This window comes from Eucyclogobius newberryi, unplaced genomic scaffold (assembly GCF_026437365.1).
Source record: "Eucyclogobius newberryi isolate DKJ021-1_F unplaced genomic scaffold, fEucNew1.0.hap1 SCAF_16, whole genome shotgun sequence".
NCBI classification, from domain to species: Eukaryota; Metazoa; Chordata; class Actinopteri; order Gobiiformes; family Gobiidae; genus Eucyclogobius; species Eucyclogobius newberryi.
In genome coordinates, this window is record NW_027315790.1 from 17,999,745 (window position 1) to 18,018,328 (window position 18,584).

Sequence of the window (18,584 nt, forward strand, 5' to 3'; positions counted from 1 at the left end):
GAGCGCAGTCTGGAAGAGGGATGCGAGAATGCCAGGACACCACCGAGCGTGTCCTCTAGATGCCCCCGTGTCACCCACCAGAGGAGCCGGACTGACCGTTGTCCCGCTGCGCTTCACACATGGTCACCACCACAAGCAGGTGTGAATATTATCATGTTAAAGGAGACATATCAAGCTTTCTTACAGGTGCTTGATATAGAACTATGACAGAAGTAGATCATCATTTTACATGTTTCTCATTGTAAACAGTAATATTGATCTAAAAGTGCTTAGTAATATGAAAAGGACTCAATAGACTTCCTGTTAAAAACTGGAGAACTCATAAGCTCCGCCTCTTCACAGTGACATTTCACCGTAACATGATGTAGATCGTCATTTACATGTTTGTATTTTTGAAATGTGACTATGTGACGTTTTAGAAGTTGACAGGTGTCACTAAGTTCATGGATGAGGGCGGGGATAAGGGGTAGGTGAAAACTGACATTTTCTGAGCACTCAGGATGATACAGGAATACTCAACATGTATGATTCAATCAAAATACAACTTTATCTAAATATGAGAAAACACTGTCACTGTAACGAGGATAAAAGTACATGTTATTATGTTATTTTGGCACATGTTGAAGTGCAAGTCTTGTTATAAGAAAAGTGGAGTATAGGATGAAATCACATAGTTGCAGATTTTGTGTTGTAGGTTTGGGGTAGTCAGGAAATATATATATAATTTTTTATTTATTTTTTCAGTGTTTCAATTGCTTTTATTTTATTTTAATATTAAAATGGCACAATATGACAAAACATAAATAAAATTACAAAATAAAAAATCCCACATTTGTGTCCAATTTAGTCCAAAGTTTATCAAAATGTAAATTTTCAAATTAAGCCTTAATGTCATCTTTTCTTTTGTCAAATATCTTCCATTCTTTATGTTGGGCTTTTGTAAAGAGCCTCAACATGTGTAAAAAAAAAAATACATTTTGAATTTGGTTTGCACTTTAAATAAATAAGGCCAGGAATAAAAAGCTCTCTCAGTGACTTATTACCACAGCTTGGTTTGGTCGTCTTTGTAAATGGCTCATTATGTGGAAAGATCATCTTATATCTGTTAATAAATCCTGTCTGATCATTGTGAATTTGATTTGACAGTATTTGTTCCATTATTTTGGACATAATTCAGAATTGAGATCGGTCTGTATGAGGCACAGTCAAGTCGATCCTTCCCTTCTTTAGGTATTGAGGATATGACGATCAGAGCTTTTTTAAGGGCCCAGATAAAAGTAGTTTTTTTAAAGGTTTATGCCTTTAATTTTTTTGTTCTGGTAAATTGAGAGTATCGAGATCATATTGTATTTCTTCTTCTTTGTTTCCTGATATTTTGGTGAAATGTTTTTTTGTAGAAGGATTCAAACGATGACTGTAGTTGGTCTTGTTTGTTTGGTCTCGTATTTAAAATAGTCCTGTCTGCTTGTTGTTTTCTAAGCTTCATAGCTACTCATTTGGAACCACTTTCATAATTGTTTGGTGAAGAGCATTTTGGGGATTTTTTGTTGTGAGGCCATATCATCAATCTTATCTTTTTCATTTCCTGTAGCATTTGAGGATCCTTGTATTTGGCACTGCTCCTTCAGATGTGACTTGTTTTTCCTTCTAATTTTTACGGTCCATCCTTTGAAAATACCAGATTAGTTTCATTCTTTAATGTCTTGATCTTCCAATCACAACTTCAAATTATACAATGCATCCAAAATATATCCACAGCGTGACTTGACTGGAATCCACATGAAGGATGCGGTAAATTCAGTTGTGGACGTGATTTGGAAAAGCGCTCACCTGTCTATACAAGGTCCCACAGATAACAGAGCATTTCAGAGCACAAACCAAATGAAGAACATGCTTTGTTTTACACAATGCCAAAGGGTCATCATACAGGCGTAGTTTTAAAAAAATGCTTTGTTGAACTTTTGGTGCAGGAATGTTTGTCCTCTAGAGAGCTATAAATAATGCCTACTTATTTATATATATATATATATATATATATATATATATATATATATATATATATATATATATATATATATATATATATACATATACATATACATATACATATACATATACAGCTGATGCAGTGGAACAGCATGTGAAATATAGATCCTTTTTTTGAGCAAGGCAAGGTTTTAACTCTCCTGTATAAATGAAACCATACGACACTAGTCCACATCTGTGTAGGCCTCAGTACTTTTTTTTCTCTTCATTTTTTTAAGGAAATTGTACAACATAGAGAAGCAAGAAACACAACCAGAGATAAAAAATAATAATAATACAAATAATAATGACACAATCTGATAAATAAATAAAATTAAACCTGCGCGACCGCCTTCCCACGCATCCGTGTTTTGATCACAATTGCCCCGACACTGTATTTTCTTAGACTTTATTCTTTAGACTTTATTCTTCAGACTTACACCGTACCCCCTCCTCCCTGTACCTCCGTCACCTCACACAGACCCGCCGCTAATGCTGATGCTAAAGCTAATGCTAAGATCATGGCACGAGAGGAAATGTTCCATCAAAATAAGAGAGGAAGAGGCAGTGAATGCATTAATTGCGCCTCTGCTGGCCAATTGTGAAAATACACAATATCTGCAATGCACTTTTTTCATGGCGTCTCGAGGAGAATATAAACCATGAGTTTCAAACAAATCAGACAATGTTGAGTTTTTCACACAATGGGTAGGGGGCGCTATAGAATAGATTTATTACATGGGCATCAATTATTTCCAATTAGACCATAAAAACGCATTAGTGAGTGAAATATGAGCTCCGTAGATCAAGTCCATTAGGCGTGACCTGTCTTTGAAAAAACAGGAAATTAAAGGCGCAATGGACGATTTTTCAGCGATTTGAGAACGCAGGCGGAAGTGTGCATGCGCACTCCCCCGTGCGGACTGATACAACACACACATGGATCACATCGCATCTCTCGTCTGCTGTAGATTTCTGTCCACTTCTGCGTCAGCTCGAACTGTCTTTCTCCATCTTCATTTTGCCCCGTACACTGAGGGAACTATATTATGATAGATCCATGCGCTTAGGCACGCGGAAACGTGGGGACGAGCCTGACGCAGCTGCAGGTGAGCGGTAGGTGCGTTTTATGATTGATACGTGGCAGGACAAATGATTTATCCACGCCACGAGGAAATATGATAAAAAAATTTGCTGAAAAAAATCGTCCATACCACCTTTAAGCCTTTTTTAAGGGCGTGTTACGCAGAGACCGTAAGAAGTGTCAAAATTTTTTTGAATATTTATAAACTGTTAATGTCTTTAGACGCAAAAAGTGTTGTTTTGAGCTCGATCGGACAAAAAACCTAAGACAAGGACAATTTAGGGGCTAAAAAGTCAAACGTGGGGGCGCCACTCTGATTCAACATGGCTGACTTCCTGTTTATCATACAGCGATGCTGCCGCAACAGTGCCAACTAGTTCAAAAAATAAAAAACATGAAACGCTTAATCTTTGGCCTAGGCACATGAGACTTGGGACAGTGATAGAGCTACCTTTGACCTCTGACCTTTGACTAGTAAAACACACCTGGCAGCATCGCCATATCGTAATATTTTTTTACGGAACCTTCACTCAAAATTAGAACGTACAGAGTTCTAATTTTTCGATACCACTCACTAGCATATCCGTCTTAGGTTACTACTTGATTTTTGTGTTTTTCCAGCCCCCGGATACAATATTAATACGTCACTCGCCAGGACGATACTCGTCCTTCGGCTTGGGCCTAATAATAAGAAACCAGGCAAGAACAAAGAGTTGTCGCATTCCATTCCATCTCAAGTCCCATCTCACCCAAAGTTTCTCACCCACAAATTTGTTCATTTTCAAATTGAGTCTAAAAGTATTTTTTCCCCCATGTCTAATGTCTGTTATAATGTCAGTCCAGTCCTTAAAGGTCGTAAATGTTTTTTGTGTCATCCATTTTCTTGTGATGGCTTTTTCCCTGATGCCAAAATTATATTCCTTTATTGTGTCCATGGTGAGAGTTCTAAGGCCCAAGAACGTACATAGTTCTAAAGCTGGAAAAACTGTCTGTGGTTTGCTCCTGGCTGTCACAGTTTCTCCAACAGTCTGCATTTCCCTGTGAGTAATGTGCACTCTAACATGGGGTTATGAACAAATGTGACACACTTTTCCAACAAATTTCCCTCCAGACATGTGACTTTCAGGTCCTCCACTGGGACGCACAAACACTTTCTCCCATTCCTCATCCACCAACACAAGGTTACCTTCACTTTCCCGTTTGGTTTGAATATATTCAGTAGAGTTCAGATCAGCAATGCATTGATAGAATTTAGATATTATTATTTAGATATTATTCCCCATTTTATATTTCCCTTGAAAGTTCTGATTTATAAGCCTTGTTTAATTTCTTGCTTATAATAACTCCTTATTTGAAAATACTTATAAAAGTCTTGTTTCTCAAAGCAAATGTGTTGCTTGTTTGAAGAAAATACATTCATTTACACAAAAAAAATGACATTTTGTCTGTTTTGATTATTAAAATGGGTGTATTGAGTTTATGCAGGTCGTGGTTTAACAAAGAAACATTTTGTTCAAATGTATATTGTTCTTTAAAAAATAGTGATGTACCGTAGAATATCATGGGCAATATATAGATTATCGCATGTGATATTATCGTATTGTGAGCCATGTATTGTGTATCGCATGGAATCGTGAAAGACCCTGTGATTCCCACTGTAATTTGTAAAAGCATTTGAGGACCACTGACTTGTTCATGGTTACTTTCCCTTTACTGACACCTTGTGGATGACACAGGATATAAGAAGAGTTAACGTGACCATATTAATAATAAACCCACCAATCTGATGCTTTAATAACACAAGGCAGCATAGATAGAAGGTTTCAGGTAAATTCTATACGATTTTAATTGTATCATTCAGTAATAGCATAAATGATTGAAGGGCTTCTAATAAAACAGTAAAGGAAATGCATTGTAGCCTTCTTTTCTGGTCCTTGTCTGTTTTATTGCAGACATCAGTTATATTAACAGTAAAATGTGTTCTCATACACTCTTTTCATGCAAGATAAAACTGAAGGAGGAAAAAAAGAAGAAATATTAGGAAATTAAAAGTACTATTCTGCTAAATATATGAATAGAGGGTAGTAGTTAGTTACATTTACTTTTTTGAAGAAATTGTACTTCTTGGAGTAGTTTTTGGACACCGTACTTTAATGCCTTCTTGAATAACATTTGTTTGAAGCAGCTAAAAGGTTATCTTGCTTGAGAAACGTCTTCCTACTTTGAGCAAATCTAAGTTACAAAACCTTTATGTGACGATGGGAAATTAATTTGACCATTTGCGTTTCCTGCACCGCTCCATACAGATATGATTGTGTTGTTCTCATTTTTGTGTCTGACCTATACAAATACCAGATTTTCACAATGCTATTGACTTACTTACTCACTTATTTACTTACTTTTGTCCTTCCAATGCATAAGAAAATACATAACTTATTATGCATTTGATTTTACGTTCAAACAGTTACAGTAGTGTTTTTTTAACACTACTTTTTACTTTGACTTTGAAGTAACGTTTTTGGCTACTCCACTAACTTTTATATTATATGAACCTGGCTCTAGTATGAACCATCTCTTATTTAGTATGAACCGTCTCATATTTAGCCGAAGCAATCCTGCCATCTTCTGGTGATTCTGAGCTACTGCACTTTATTGCACGATTAAAAATGTCACCAAACAGAATCATGATAATAGTACTATCATGATTCTGTTGAAGTAACTGCATTCACCAAACAGAATCATGATAATAGTACTATCATGATTCTGTTGAAGTAACTGCATTCACCAAACAGAATCATGATAATAGTACTATCATGATTCTGTTGAAGTAACTGCATTCACCAAACAGAATCATGATAATAGTACTATCATGATTCTGTTGAAGTAACTGCATTCACCAAACAGAATCATGATAATAGTACTATCATGATTCTGTTGAAGTAACTGCATTCACCAAACAGAATCATGATAATAGTACTATCATGATTCTGTTGAAGTAACTGCATTCACCAAACAGAATCATGATAATAGTACTATCATGATAAGAGTACTATCATGATAATAGTACTATCATGATACACAGTTGAAGTAACTGCATTCACCAAACAGAATCATGATAATAGTACTATCATGATTCTGTTGAAGTAACTGCATTCACCAAACAGAATTATGATAATAGTACTATCATGATACACAGTTGAAGTAACTGCATTCACCAAACAGAATCATGATAATAGTACTATCATAATTCTGTTGAAGTAACTGCATTCACCAAACAGAATCATGATAATAGTACTATCATGATTCTGTTGAAGTAACTGCATTCACCAAACAGAATCATGATAATAGTACTATCATGATAATAGTACAATCATGATAATAGTACTATCATGATAATAGTACTATCATGATACACAGTTGAAGTAACTGCATTCACCAAACAGAATCATGACAATAGTACTATCATGATAATAGTACTATCATGATAATAGTACTATCATGATACACAGTTGAAGTAACTGCATTCACCAAACAGAATCATGATAATAGTACTATCATGATTCTGTTGAAGTAACTGCATTCACCAAACAGAATCATGATAATAGTACTATCATGATAATAGTACAATCATGATAATAGTACTATCATGATAATAGTACTATCATGATACACAGTTGAAGTAACTGCATTCACCAAACAGAATCATGACAATAGTACTATCATGATAATAGTACTATCATGATAATAGTACTATCATGATAATAGTACTATCATGATACACAGTTGAAGTAACTGCATTCACCAAACAGAATCATGATAATAGTACTATCATGATAATAGTACTATCATGATAATAGTACAATCATGATAATAGTACTATCATGATAATAGTACTATCATGATACACAGTTGAAGTAACTGCATTCACCAAACAGAATCATGATAATAGTACTATCATGACAATAGTACTATCATGATAATAGTACTATCATGACAATAGTACTATCATGATAATAGTACTATCATGATAATAGTACTATCATGACAATAGTACTATCATGATAATAGTACTATCATGATAATAGTACTATCATGATAATAGTACTATCATGATACACAGTTGAAGTAACTGCATTCACCAAACAGAATCATGATAATAGTACTATCATGACAATAGTACTATCATGATAATAGTACTATCATGATACACAGTTAAAGTAACTGCTGCGTTATATCTACTTGGGTGACTTTGCTGCGTTTACCTGCAGTTTGGCTGAAGGCTGACGTCATGGATCTATTGGGCAGATGGACGTCACGTGACACACACCTGAAGACAATCACGCGTCATCAGCGTTGATTGAGCGCGTGGTTTAAAATCCCTGCGCGGTCTTCCTCCGCCGCGGGGAGCTTCAGGGCTGTGGGGACTGGGACAAGTGGGACACCCGGCTGCGTGACACAGCACACAGACATGACTTGTGGAATTAATTTGGGGTGAGTTCATTCAACATCGTTTTGTGGAGAGATTTCTGATTAAAGCTGCTCTATTTTCTGACCGTGTGCTTTGTCTGAACAGGATTCTGCTGATAGTCTTTATTCAAGCAGTGCACATCTGCTGTTCATGGGTGTTACCAGACGGTAAGCACAAATATAACATGTTTTACTAAGACGTAAGAGGAAATCAACTGATCACATGGAGATTGTAAAACTCTTTTAGATCCCACTGTTGGTCTTTTTAATTTCAACTGTGGTTCCCCCAAATGTAGTCCCTGTCCCAAATGCTCTGATGGGCCCCTGCTCTAAGCACAGTTTAAGCTACACGCTCCATTGAACATGGGCTAAGGGTGATACTTTTGAGTAGCTCTGCATCTGGATGTTCTCCCTTTTTCATTGATGCTACATTTATAAAGCGCAGAGGTGGAAGGTACTGTACTCTAGTAAAAGTCAATTAGCTGTCTTGCCTATTGTGGTTGCTTGAAAGCAGTCTTACAATCACAAGGAATAGAAAAAATAAAAAAAAGGACTACCTTCAGTCCAGTTGTGCGGCTGTCATCATGGTTGTACTGTGGTAGAACCTATGTTCTTGTCTCTGCAAGAATGATGACTCTGACACTACATGGTTCAGAATTCATCTTTTTGAGCTTGAATTTCTGGATTCTGTCTATTCAACTTTACCCAATTTCTAATGTAATTTTGTTTTTTAATCACATTCTGTCTGAATAAATTGCATTTTTCCCAACAGTAGTTCCGCAATATACAGCAGCTCCAGTCTCAACGCACAATATTTGGGCTCTCCACTGCTGTTGTGTTGCACTGGTGGCGCCTGTGTACACGGCTTTACATTTGTTAGGACATCTAAAGATCTGATTTGTCTTCCAATTAGAAATGTTTTTAATTCCAATGAGGAATGAGTTTTTTTTTTTTTTTTTTTTTTTTTTTTTTTTTTTTTTTTTTTTTTCCTCCTTCAGGGGGCAATTGGAAACCTCTTTTAGCCAAAGACCAGTCCCACTAAGTAAATGTGTTCTGCTAAACGTAATGTGAAGCTTGATTGCTGTTTATTGGCTTTGGAAATGTGGAAGATGAATTGTGTGTCTTTTTAGGTGAAGGCTCCCGCACAGACCGCACCAACACTCCAGTTGGCCTCTCACATGTACGTGGCAGATTTGAAGGCAGCAGACCCCAGGATGAATTCAGACAGGCCTATGTGGTCAAAATCAGTTCTACAGGCGCCAGAGCTGACCAGAGACCGTATGCCCACACCGCCTCACTGGCCTTTCCAGTCAAGTTTTCCCAGAGCTCCCAAACTAATCCTAAAGGCTCCAATGTGGACACAAGTTATGGAAATGTCCGACCTAAAAACACCTTTGGTCTGTCAACTTCCATTGCCAGTGGAAGTTCTGTGAGTAAGCAGGACTCTAAGCAGGACTCTAAGCAGCACAATGGTGTTCTCCGGACATGGCCTGGCCAGCAGGGTGCTGTCCGTACTAGCCAGTATGTGTATAGCAAACCAGACAGCCATAGTTCTAAACAAACCCTCTTGTCCCAGTCGCGCTCACAGAAGCCCACAGCCCTGAAACAAATGCATGGTTTGGATAAGGGAACCCAAGGCCTGAAATGGAATAGTAAATTAACTCCACCAAAGGAGTATGTCAAGGCAACATCAGGCCTCTCCCATGGAAGAAAAGTTACTGGCGGCTCTAGAAAATCTCCATACCTTCCATCTCGCCTCGGACAGACTTCCCAGCGTCCAAACTCCTGGCAGTCTGGTCTCCAGCAGTCTCCTAAAGGGTCGGACTATAACCGGATCCCGAAGCCAGTCCCAGTTCACCAGAGTGAGAAACTACGCCCAGGAATGCGCTTTTCCCCCACTAGACTCTACAACATCCCGTGGTACTTCGGTGGGCATTCTATTAAACGGCTGGGGGACGAGGAGCTTGTAGAGCGGACGACAACCACACACCGGCCAAAGAAGCCAGCGGCTCCACATCCAGCCAAGACGTACACTTTCCCCCCTCGTCACACCGAGTCGCACACGCCACTGCAGCAGAGCGTTCACCAGAAGAGCAGGTGGATGAGGGTCCGGTCAAATCAGCTGACAGGTGATTTTCACATTAATTGTTTATGTACTTAAAGTCTCATTTAATTTTTTTTTTTTTCCACCCCTCTTTTTAGGTGCAGCTGGAGTCTTGAGACAGTCGTTTTGAAAAAATTGCAAAGGCTGTAAATTGGGTTCAACTTGTCTAGCTTACTACTTCTGTGCAAGTTTGTCATGCCTGGACCATATGAGCAGTACTATAGCTAGAATATAACTAGAATTATTTTTATAAAACTCTTAGAGCAAAGATATTGCTTACATAACAAATGTGAACCTGATCAATCTGATAATATAAATTTGACACAAAGGTGTACATTTTTAAATAAACATGTTGTGCCATTTAAACTTTTGAGGAAAAGTTTGAATTATTGGTGGACCTAAAAAGCTGGGTGTAACAGATCTACTTAGTAGATTTTAGCCTTGTAATTTGAAGCTGGGTACAGTAAAAGTCCTCCAGAGTCGTCTCTGCTCCTTTTCCACGTCACAAACTCTAAACACTGCATCACCTGCACTGACATTGCTCTGAATATTTATGAACTATTTATTTAACCAGGTAAAAGACCCTTTACAAGAGTGTCCTGGGCCCAAGGGAAAAACAATGGCACAAAAATGAACATTTCCACAAATGAGAAAGAAAGTTTGCATTTAAAAAAAAGGCTACTGATGCACATGGTGTCAAACATTTGCTTAACTCAATGTTTTAAGATATTATTTGATCCAATGTTACAGTAACAAGTAATTTGTTTTACATTTTAATGTTTTGCTTGTACTTAAAGCCCAGTTTTTTAGCCAAAATGGAGTGACTGGTCTTCCATCTCCACAGACCTGCCTTGTAACTTGCTTGGATGCACTGCCTCAAGGTTCCCATGGAAATGGTTTCTTTGGGTTTTATTATACAGCATCTATTGCTCTCCAGAGGCAAATGTAACTTAGTCTTATTGTCCCTATATTCTGTTTTTATGGAACTATAGAGCCAATTCATCTAAACGGCAAACAAGTAATTAAAGTTTTTTTAGAAGGGTATATAAAGTTTTAAAACAGTTACTGGCACGGCCCCCTTCAACTGGTCCTTGGAAAAAATATGGTTGGTACCAGTTCTTGGGAGGAAAAGGTTGAATGTTGTCTGCAAGAGTATGTAAGTTTTAATTGTTTGCCCAGTTTGTAGCAACTTTTCAACAGAAGATTTGTACACCTGATTCTGCAGAACAAATCCTTGGCAGCCCAGTGTGGTATTTACTGTTCACGAAGATTACTGAAATCCAGCAGATGCCTTAAGAGTCCTGAGTTCAGATTGCAGTGATTTGGATATTCATCAAAATCCAGTGTAAATGCAAACACTGGTTTAGCGTTCCGGTAGTGATAGATCTCACATGCACCTGCAGCAGGTAATTAGCTTTCCACATACATGGCTGTTCCAGTTTGACACTGAAAACCAGGAGCTTATTGAATCAGAATTTATTTTATGGGTTGAATCACAAGATGGTGCACTGGGACATATTAAAAAAAAAAAAAAAAACTAAACCTAATTTAATGTGATGAGTACTTTTTATTCATCCAAGCCTTTTTTGACTCCTAAAAGTATTTCTGGCTAGAGCATAAAGGCTCAGTATACTAGTGCACCAGGACACTGTCCTGGCATTTCAAATGTGCATGTAAACATTCACAGTAATTTTGCATTACTAGAATATTTCCTAACAAAAGGTAGAGATTTGTGAATCTAATGTGGCTCTGAACCCCTTAAATTCCAGCGTACCTGTAGACTGGTACAGCCCAGATGAAATTTCTCCATTTAGAATAATTAAATATCAAGGACCTTGGAAGGTGAAATAAAAAAATAACCCACTTTTCAGTCAAAACCATTCTGGGAATAATCAGGGCCAGTTTGTTTTTTTGTTCTTCAGTTTGTTATATTGGCATTCCACCTAGACTTTTTTTAAAAACTGAATTACAAGTCCCTAATACATTTTTTGTAAGATTAGCTTCAGCTTTGAGAAAGAAATTGACAAAACCCAACTAATGCTCATCCATCTGTTTATCAGAAAAAAAACTAGACGGAATTTGAACTTCCCACCTAGCGTAAATAACGCACCAAAAGCAGCAAGTACAGAGTCTAGACAATAGTTTCTCCCTCCAAAGGATTCAGAACAGCTTCAGTTTGAATTGGAGACATTTTAGGGAGAATAAGAAGGTAGTCTTTTTATGTTATTGCCTTAGTTTAGCAGTCACTGAATAAATCCACAGCAAACGTCTTACCAAGATTTAATGTACATTTATTCTTAACACGTGGAACATATAGTATAAAGATTCATACTGAATAAATGATATTCATTAAGCAAAAAAAAGGAAAAAGGGAGGAATTTACATCAAGTTTTAGCTACATCTGAAATACAAATATGCAGAATCCGCATCACTGGAAAAAATAAACAGAATCAAATAGTTTCTTCATCAAGGTCTAGCTTGTCTTTCTGAGAGCTCAAATGGAACCGCAGACATGATTGGATATGACAATCTACACCCAGACTGAAGACAAACTCAAACTTTACGTGTCCGTTGTGGTGTTTGTCAGCAGCTGAACACCACAGACCCACCTGCTCCGTCCGCAGCACCAGCCTGCGGAGCAGAGGGGGGGCAGAGTAGTCCCATGGCCTACTCGATGCAGGGAAACTCGTTATAGATTAAAAATGGTGAAGAGCAACAGAAGATGAGAAGGAGAGAAGTGTAATGTACAACATCATATATACACTGCAGCTTGGACTGCATCTAGAGCTGAGGACCAGTCCTAAAGAGGTGACTTTAATATAAGGGTCAAGTCATACAATCAAGGGACAAGAGGTCGGGGTGTTGTAGGTTCACCATACTTTTGGGGGAAAGCCGTTTTCTCTCTTGACATGAACTAAAACTGTTTAAAAACTACAGTTTGCTGCCAAGCCAGCGTATCTCAGTGTGAAACAGTATTATTACAGTATGTTTACAGTTTTTAAGGTGTACAGTACAGAAAAGTTCTACAATCTACTGCACAGGCCTCCCATGACAGTTATCTGTTCACAGCCAATAATGTGGTTCCTGTGGGGCTGAGTATATAGCATCCAAAGTTACAGCAATTATACCACACCACAGTCTGTGAGTCTATGTAGCCTCCAAACATGAACCAGAATATTGTCAAGTTTGCACACCCTTCTTCCTACTGACCCCCAAAGGAAGAGGTGAGCGCATGGATCCCCCAAACTCACTGTAAACGAGACAGCAACTTTGGTTACAGTTTCATTTTTCTGGAGATTTTTCTTTTCATTAAAAAACAAGTACTTTCTGCAGGGCGGTGCACTCTGTCCTACGTCTGGGTCCCAGTCTGCTCTTCTGTGCCAGCATCGATCATAAAATCCACAGCTACTTCATCATATTCCTTCCTTTAGTGAGAAGCAGGGGTAAAGACAGTGGAATCCGAGGTGATTTTGCATAAATTAAAGAAGAAAAGGACAGTCAGTTTAGTGCGCAGGCACACTCACAGACACTCACTCACACAAAAAGTGGGCGTAAGGGAACAGAAGGGCAGAGCGGACACTGTCCCCCAGCTGTCATGACTGACCGATCAGAAACAGTACATCACAGATGACCTGGGACACCAGAGAGTTCATAAGAGGGGAAACAGAGATGTCCAGTAGCCTCGACTCAAACAGAGTGAACTCTGAGTGGTTCTCTTCCACTTTGGCCAGAGCGTGCAGGGCGCGGGCCGCCCGCCGCATCATGTCCACACTGGTGGGCTCAAAGTGGTGCTGCATCTGCAGCAGCGAGCTCTGGCTTTGCTGGTACTGAGTGGCTGCCAGACTGTCCTCCAGGAAGCCCAGCAGGTTTCCCACACTGCCTTTCTGAACAGCTATGGCCCGGGCCGCCAAGCTGTCGCCCTGCGCCAAGTTTGCTAGCAGTACCACCGCCATCTCTCGGCACACGGCCACCTTTCGCTCACCCACCAGACGCACCAGTGAGCCGTACAGCTTCTCCAGGCGGCTGAAAGGTGGTGTGGCCAGTATCAGGTCCACGTTGTTGTCCTGGATGCTCAGCTTGCTGAGGGTCTCAAGGACCAGTCTCTGGGGGGAGAGGGAGCCATGGGGCCCCAGCGTTGGGAAGGGATCCAGGGCCTCTGCAGAGGGGCACACGGCCCAGTGGAGCAGGCCGTCAAGCAGTGGCAGGCATATGCTTTCAGAGTAGAGGGACAGGTCCAGCTGACCTGAGATGTTTGCTAATGTGACCAGGCAGTTCTCTCTCAGCACCTCCAGACAGTCCCACCACCACTCGTCCCGCTCACAGCTCACGCCCTCGTCCTCATCGTCCTCCTTCTCGTAGGTGACGGGCGCCTGCTTCCTCTCGGGGTGCCGGTGGTGAAGGAGGACAAGGCGCCCCAATAGCAGCAGCAGTCCTGGATGTTTGGACATCTCCAGGTCATTGCTGGGGATGAACGACAGGCTGCGGATGATGTTGGACACACAGATACAGCGGCGGGACAGCGAGTCCTGCCAGTCGGACAGCGTGCACAGGGGTGTCTCGTCCTTACTGTGGGGCTCGTCCTCTAGGATTTTGATATTCCGACGGCTTTGGAGCTCTGGGTTAATGCTGAACAGGTACTTTCCATTCTCTTTCTGCTCCTCCGCCCCTCCTCGTACAACCTCCTCTGTGACCGAGCCAGGGCGAGCAGACAGGACGTCGTCGATGGTGGCGGTGACAGGCACTCCAATGGGCAGGGGGCTCTGGTCTGTGTTGTTGGGCTGAGGGGGCTGTAGAGGCTTGTCTTCACTGTTGGGCTTGCCTGGGTCAGGGGTTCCCAACGCTGCCTGAGGTACTTTCTTTCGGGCCTCGGGGGCTGCTGTGCGCTTGCATCGTTTGAAAACGTCCATCCGGCTCTCAAAGTGGGTCTGGATGTGTTCTGTAGTGTCCCCTCCACCGATGCTCCAGTGTACAAGTCCACTGTCAAAGCTCTGCAGCTGCCTCAGCTTGGCTGCGTGCTTCGTCATAAAAGGGTTCCTCTTTCGGATCACCTTGATGGGCAGTTTGTCAAATTTGCTGGCCTGTCTGGGCTTCTCCAAGTGGACATTGGGGTCCTGAGACCCTGAGGTAGAGCTAAAGGGTTCTTTAACAGGAGACTCCATTTCCTTGTGGTCTTCTTGGTCCTCTGCAGACTTGCTCAGGGGGGTGTGCACTTCCTCCTTCACCTGGACGACTGGACGGGCCTCCTCCTCATCCTCCTCTTCCTCCTCATCATCCGTGCACATGTCCGCTCCCTCGGGCATTGGGACCTCATCATCAGAGTCCACGTCCTCAGCAAATGGGTTTAGAAGGGCGCGCTGACCAGGGTCTCCCACTTCATACTCCTTTAGGATGCCAAAAATCTCGATGAGACAGCGCCTGAAGTACTCCACAACCAACTCTAGGAAGCCAGGAAGCTGCAAACAACAGAATAAACCAGAGTTACAAATAAATCACACTAACATTAGACATTATCATCGTTTACACAATATAGCTACAGAAGCTACAGAGAGAACTTACAGCACAAAGGTTGAAAGTGGAAATACTGCCGTCATCATACAACAGGATGTTAATAGTGTCCAAGGCCCAGGTGCTCTCAGCGAGTAGACCAGACTTCAAGGACATCATGACCCTCCAGGCTTCAGGAGTACCTAACAACACAACACACAAAACTTTAAACTAGAACTATAAAGAAAATGACATATAAAAAAAAAAAAAATTACAATGATTTATAGAAACAAACAAGTCAACCTAGGTTTGACTGTTACACTTTGACAGATGAGAAGTAATGAGGATTGTGTACCGATATCTTTCATGGTGAGTCTCTTGCGGGACTTCAGGTGGGGTTGGGACGCTTCCACAGATCCTGGGGGGAAGGCCACGTCTCTCCTGATGAGAGGCTGCTGCACTGGAGTCTGTCCGATGTGGGAGGCGGGCACCGGGGGGCCGGCCTTCTGCACTTTGATGCCCGGGTGCATGTAGGGTGACTTGCTGGGGGACGTCCTGCTCTCCATGGGGCGAGGCATGGGTGCAGGGCTGGACACCTGAGGAATGTGGTTCTGGGAGGTCTGGTAGGTGGAGGGCAGAGGTCGGGACATGGGCGGCCCAGAGCCACCAGGGCCAAACGGGGGCTGCCGCTGGTTCATGTGCCCAGGCCACTGGCCGTCATGGTTAATGCGCTGGTCTGATGACATCAGTTCCTCTGAGCGGTTCATGGTATGAAAGCTAGGACCTTGACCTGGGACAGGGGGACCCTGCCGGTTAGGGAAGTTGGTATAGCCCATCTCATTGCGACCCTGCCACATAGGCCCCTGGGGGCCATCAGGGCCAGCAGGCATGGGGCTGCCCATCATCTGAGGGGCCATGGGTGACTGGGTGTTAGGCCCTGCAGAGGTTGGTCCTCGGTCCCGATTAAAAGGGAAGGGGAACTGGTTCTGGTGTCCAGGCGGTCTGCGCTCTCCCCCTGGGTACGTGTTGTACTGGTTGTACATTTCTTGCTGACCCTGTGGCCCTGACGACTGGGGCCCAGGCTGCTGCTGACCACTGTACGGGACATTGTACATCTCACCCTCGTGGCGCTTAGCAGGAGGACCATAGCCCCCGTCTACAGGACGCTTGTAGTTCTGAAAATGAACAATAATGCATAACTGAAACAGAAATCTTTTGCAATAAGAGCTCTTTCATGGAATTATACTTTTATTCAAACACTGTTACTTTATTTTCAATGAAAGAAACACATCTTTAACTTAGTATTTAATGATTGTAATATTGTTAGATGAATATTTGAATGAATTTCATTAATCTCTGAATAAAATACATCATTTTTAAAAGATCTGAATATTGAAAATAAAGCACCAGAAAGACACTGGCTTCCACTGAACATAATGTTCTCACCGGTTGCTGCTGTGGATAAATTCCTGGCTGTTGATTTGAATATGGACCACCAGGGGGAGCTCCTTGTCCAGTGTACTGGTTGCCATAGGCCTCATGCCTAACACACACAATATTATTATTTTTTTTTTTACACAAAGACAATAAAATAAGCAAAGATTTACACATTACATTCTAAATAAAAAATGTAACAAGTGTATAACAGACCTCGGCTGTGGTGGAGGGCGGCTTGGCGAGTACATCCCTGCGTCGGCTCCAGAAGGCATCATGTTGGGTTGTGGACCACCAGGCCCCATGCTGCCTTCAGGGCCCATGCCCGGCTCCTGTCTGTGGCACCAGAACATCTCATTATGCCTCTGAACTTTTACTACAAACCCTACTTAGTTAGTCAGAGCAGTCAGCTAAAACACATAATACAAGGGTTTACCTTCGCTCATATCCATAAGGATACTGCTGCCTCTGGCTCATCTGCATGTTGCCCATAGTTCCAGGAGGGCCCCGGTTATACTGCTCTCCAATTCCACTGTTGGGGCCCGGCTGCATGAACTGCTCTCCAGCTGCACAACAGGAACACTCAGTGAGAAGTGACCAAATATACAGCTGCTTATTACCAGAGTAGATGAGCTTACCTTTTCTCATGCCACCAAAGGGGTCCTTGGAGTCATAGGGCCCAATCCGGTTCATCATTTCTGGCCCACCCATTCCAGGCTGGTAGCCTTGAGAGTTGGGGGTTCTTCTGGCAAATGCAGGATCTCCACCATCAGCAAATGGATCCTGAAGATTAACACTACTTCTACAAAAGACAGATCACGCAATTTATACTTAATCAAGTTTGAAACAAGCCGGGAAAAATACTGGGAGCAGGAACTGAAACCTACCTTGCACCAGGTATTGGGGGCATTTGTGAGTGCGGGGTTGAGGCTGGGGTTGGGGGCTTCAGGTCTCCTCCTTCTGCCATGGAACTACTGGTGGACTGAGGGGTCTGAGGACCTTGAAGTGATCCAGAACCAGCTGTAAAACATATTTAACACTTATTGAAACAAAGCACAACAGCTTGCGCCACAGTTTTGGAGGCAGTGTTAAAACTTTGACATACCATCATGCACCATTTAAAAAGAAGTGTGCTTCACAAACAACTCAAATCCAATGGCTCAACACAATCAAACCTCAGAGTGCATGTCCTTTGATATGGAAATGAAGGCGGGTGCTGATGGTTGATCAGAGGCAGGTATGGAGTCTTAAGGATAGACTGAGCACCACTGGGGAATTTGTCAAAACATGCTGCTTTTGGCATCGCAATATCCCATTTAGAAAATCCAGAGTGCTGTGACAGCAGCAAAGTAAGGTTTTGGAGTGCAGAGCCAGCAAAAAAAAAACATGTTGAAGCCTTTAGTTTATCATCCCAATCCCACGCTCCCCCTCCCAAACGCACGTTTCATCATTCCTCAAATGTGGGCTCGCCAGAAAACAATGCTCTGATGCCTGCTGACAGATTACTGACGTAGTGATGTGTGTGCACATGTGACTTTGTTTTGGTTGCTCATCATTAATTTAAGCCAGGGACTTGCCACTATTAAGCAGATTTGATGACTCACAGGTTCCCATTCATTAAACTGGCACACACAGTGGGGTCACCGGCAGGTCACACTTATTCACATTTTCACACATCAGCCGCTGTAGCGCTCATGTACACACACACACACACACACACACACCCAAGCCCCTCCCCCTCCCCCGGGCAGGGATTTCCCACCAAAGATGAAGGGAGGGGAGGGGGTGTCTCATGAGGGTGAAGAAAATAGCATGATAGAGTCAGAAGGAGAGAGAGTCACATGATTTTTGCACACACTCATGCACATTTTACCAACTTTGAACAGACGCCAACAAGCAGTACAGAGCGGCTGGGTCAGATGGCAACCATAACAAGACCACTGCCTGGTACATGAGGTCATCATTCGAATCAAACACCTACACTGG

At 41.8% G+C, this 18,584-nt stretch overlaps 2 protein-coding genes across 5 annotated transcripts in view; one reads left to right on the forward strand and one right to left on the reverse strand.

Moving 5' to 3' along the window:
• The first annotated feature begins 7,416 nt into the window (after window positions 1-7,416).
• LOC140362320 (uncharacterized) lies at window positions 7,417-9,391 on the forward strand. The gene is made up of 4 exons (XM_072448433.1): window positions 7,417-7,600; window positions 7,683-7,744; window positions 8,707-9,351; window positions 9,384-9,391. Exons 1-4 carry the CDS (start codon window positions 7,578-7,580, stop codon window positions 9,389-9,391), a joined length of 738 nt encoding a protein of 245 aa, XP_072304534.1. The 5' UTR covers window positions 7,417-7,577.
• A 2,563-nt stretch (window positions 9,392-11,954) lies between these two features.
• Window positions 11,955-18,584, reverse strand: part of arid1ab (AT-rich interactive domain 1Ab) — a 49,466-nt gene continuing 42,836 nt past the window's right edge. For all 4 annotated transcript variants that reach the window (XM_072447764.1, XM_072447765.1, XM_072447763.1 and 1 more), the window contains 8 exons: window positions 17,486-17,618; window positions 17,237-17,400; window positions 17,035-17,164; window positions 16,815-16,934; window positions 16,611-16,707; window positions 15,520-16,339; window positions 15,237-15,367; window positions 11,955-15,133 (listed from right to left, as the gene is read on the reverse strand). In XM_072447764.1, coding sequence (XP_072303865.1) covers window positions 13,274-15,133; window positions 15,237-15,367; window positions 15,520-16,339; window positions 16,611-16,707; window positions 16,815-16,934; window positions 17,035-17,164; window positions 17,237-17,400; window positions 17,486-17,618 — 3,455 coding nt within the window. In that variant the 3' untranslated portion in view covers window positions 11,955-13,273. The remainder of the gene's footprint in view (window positions 15,134-15,236; window positions 15,368-15,519; window positions 16,340-16,610; window positions 16,708-16,814; window positions 16,935-17,034; window positions 17,165-17,236; window positions 17,401-17,485; window positions 17,619-18,584) is intronic.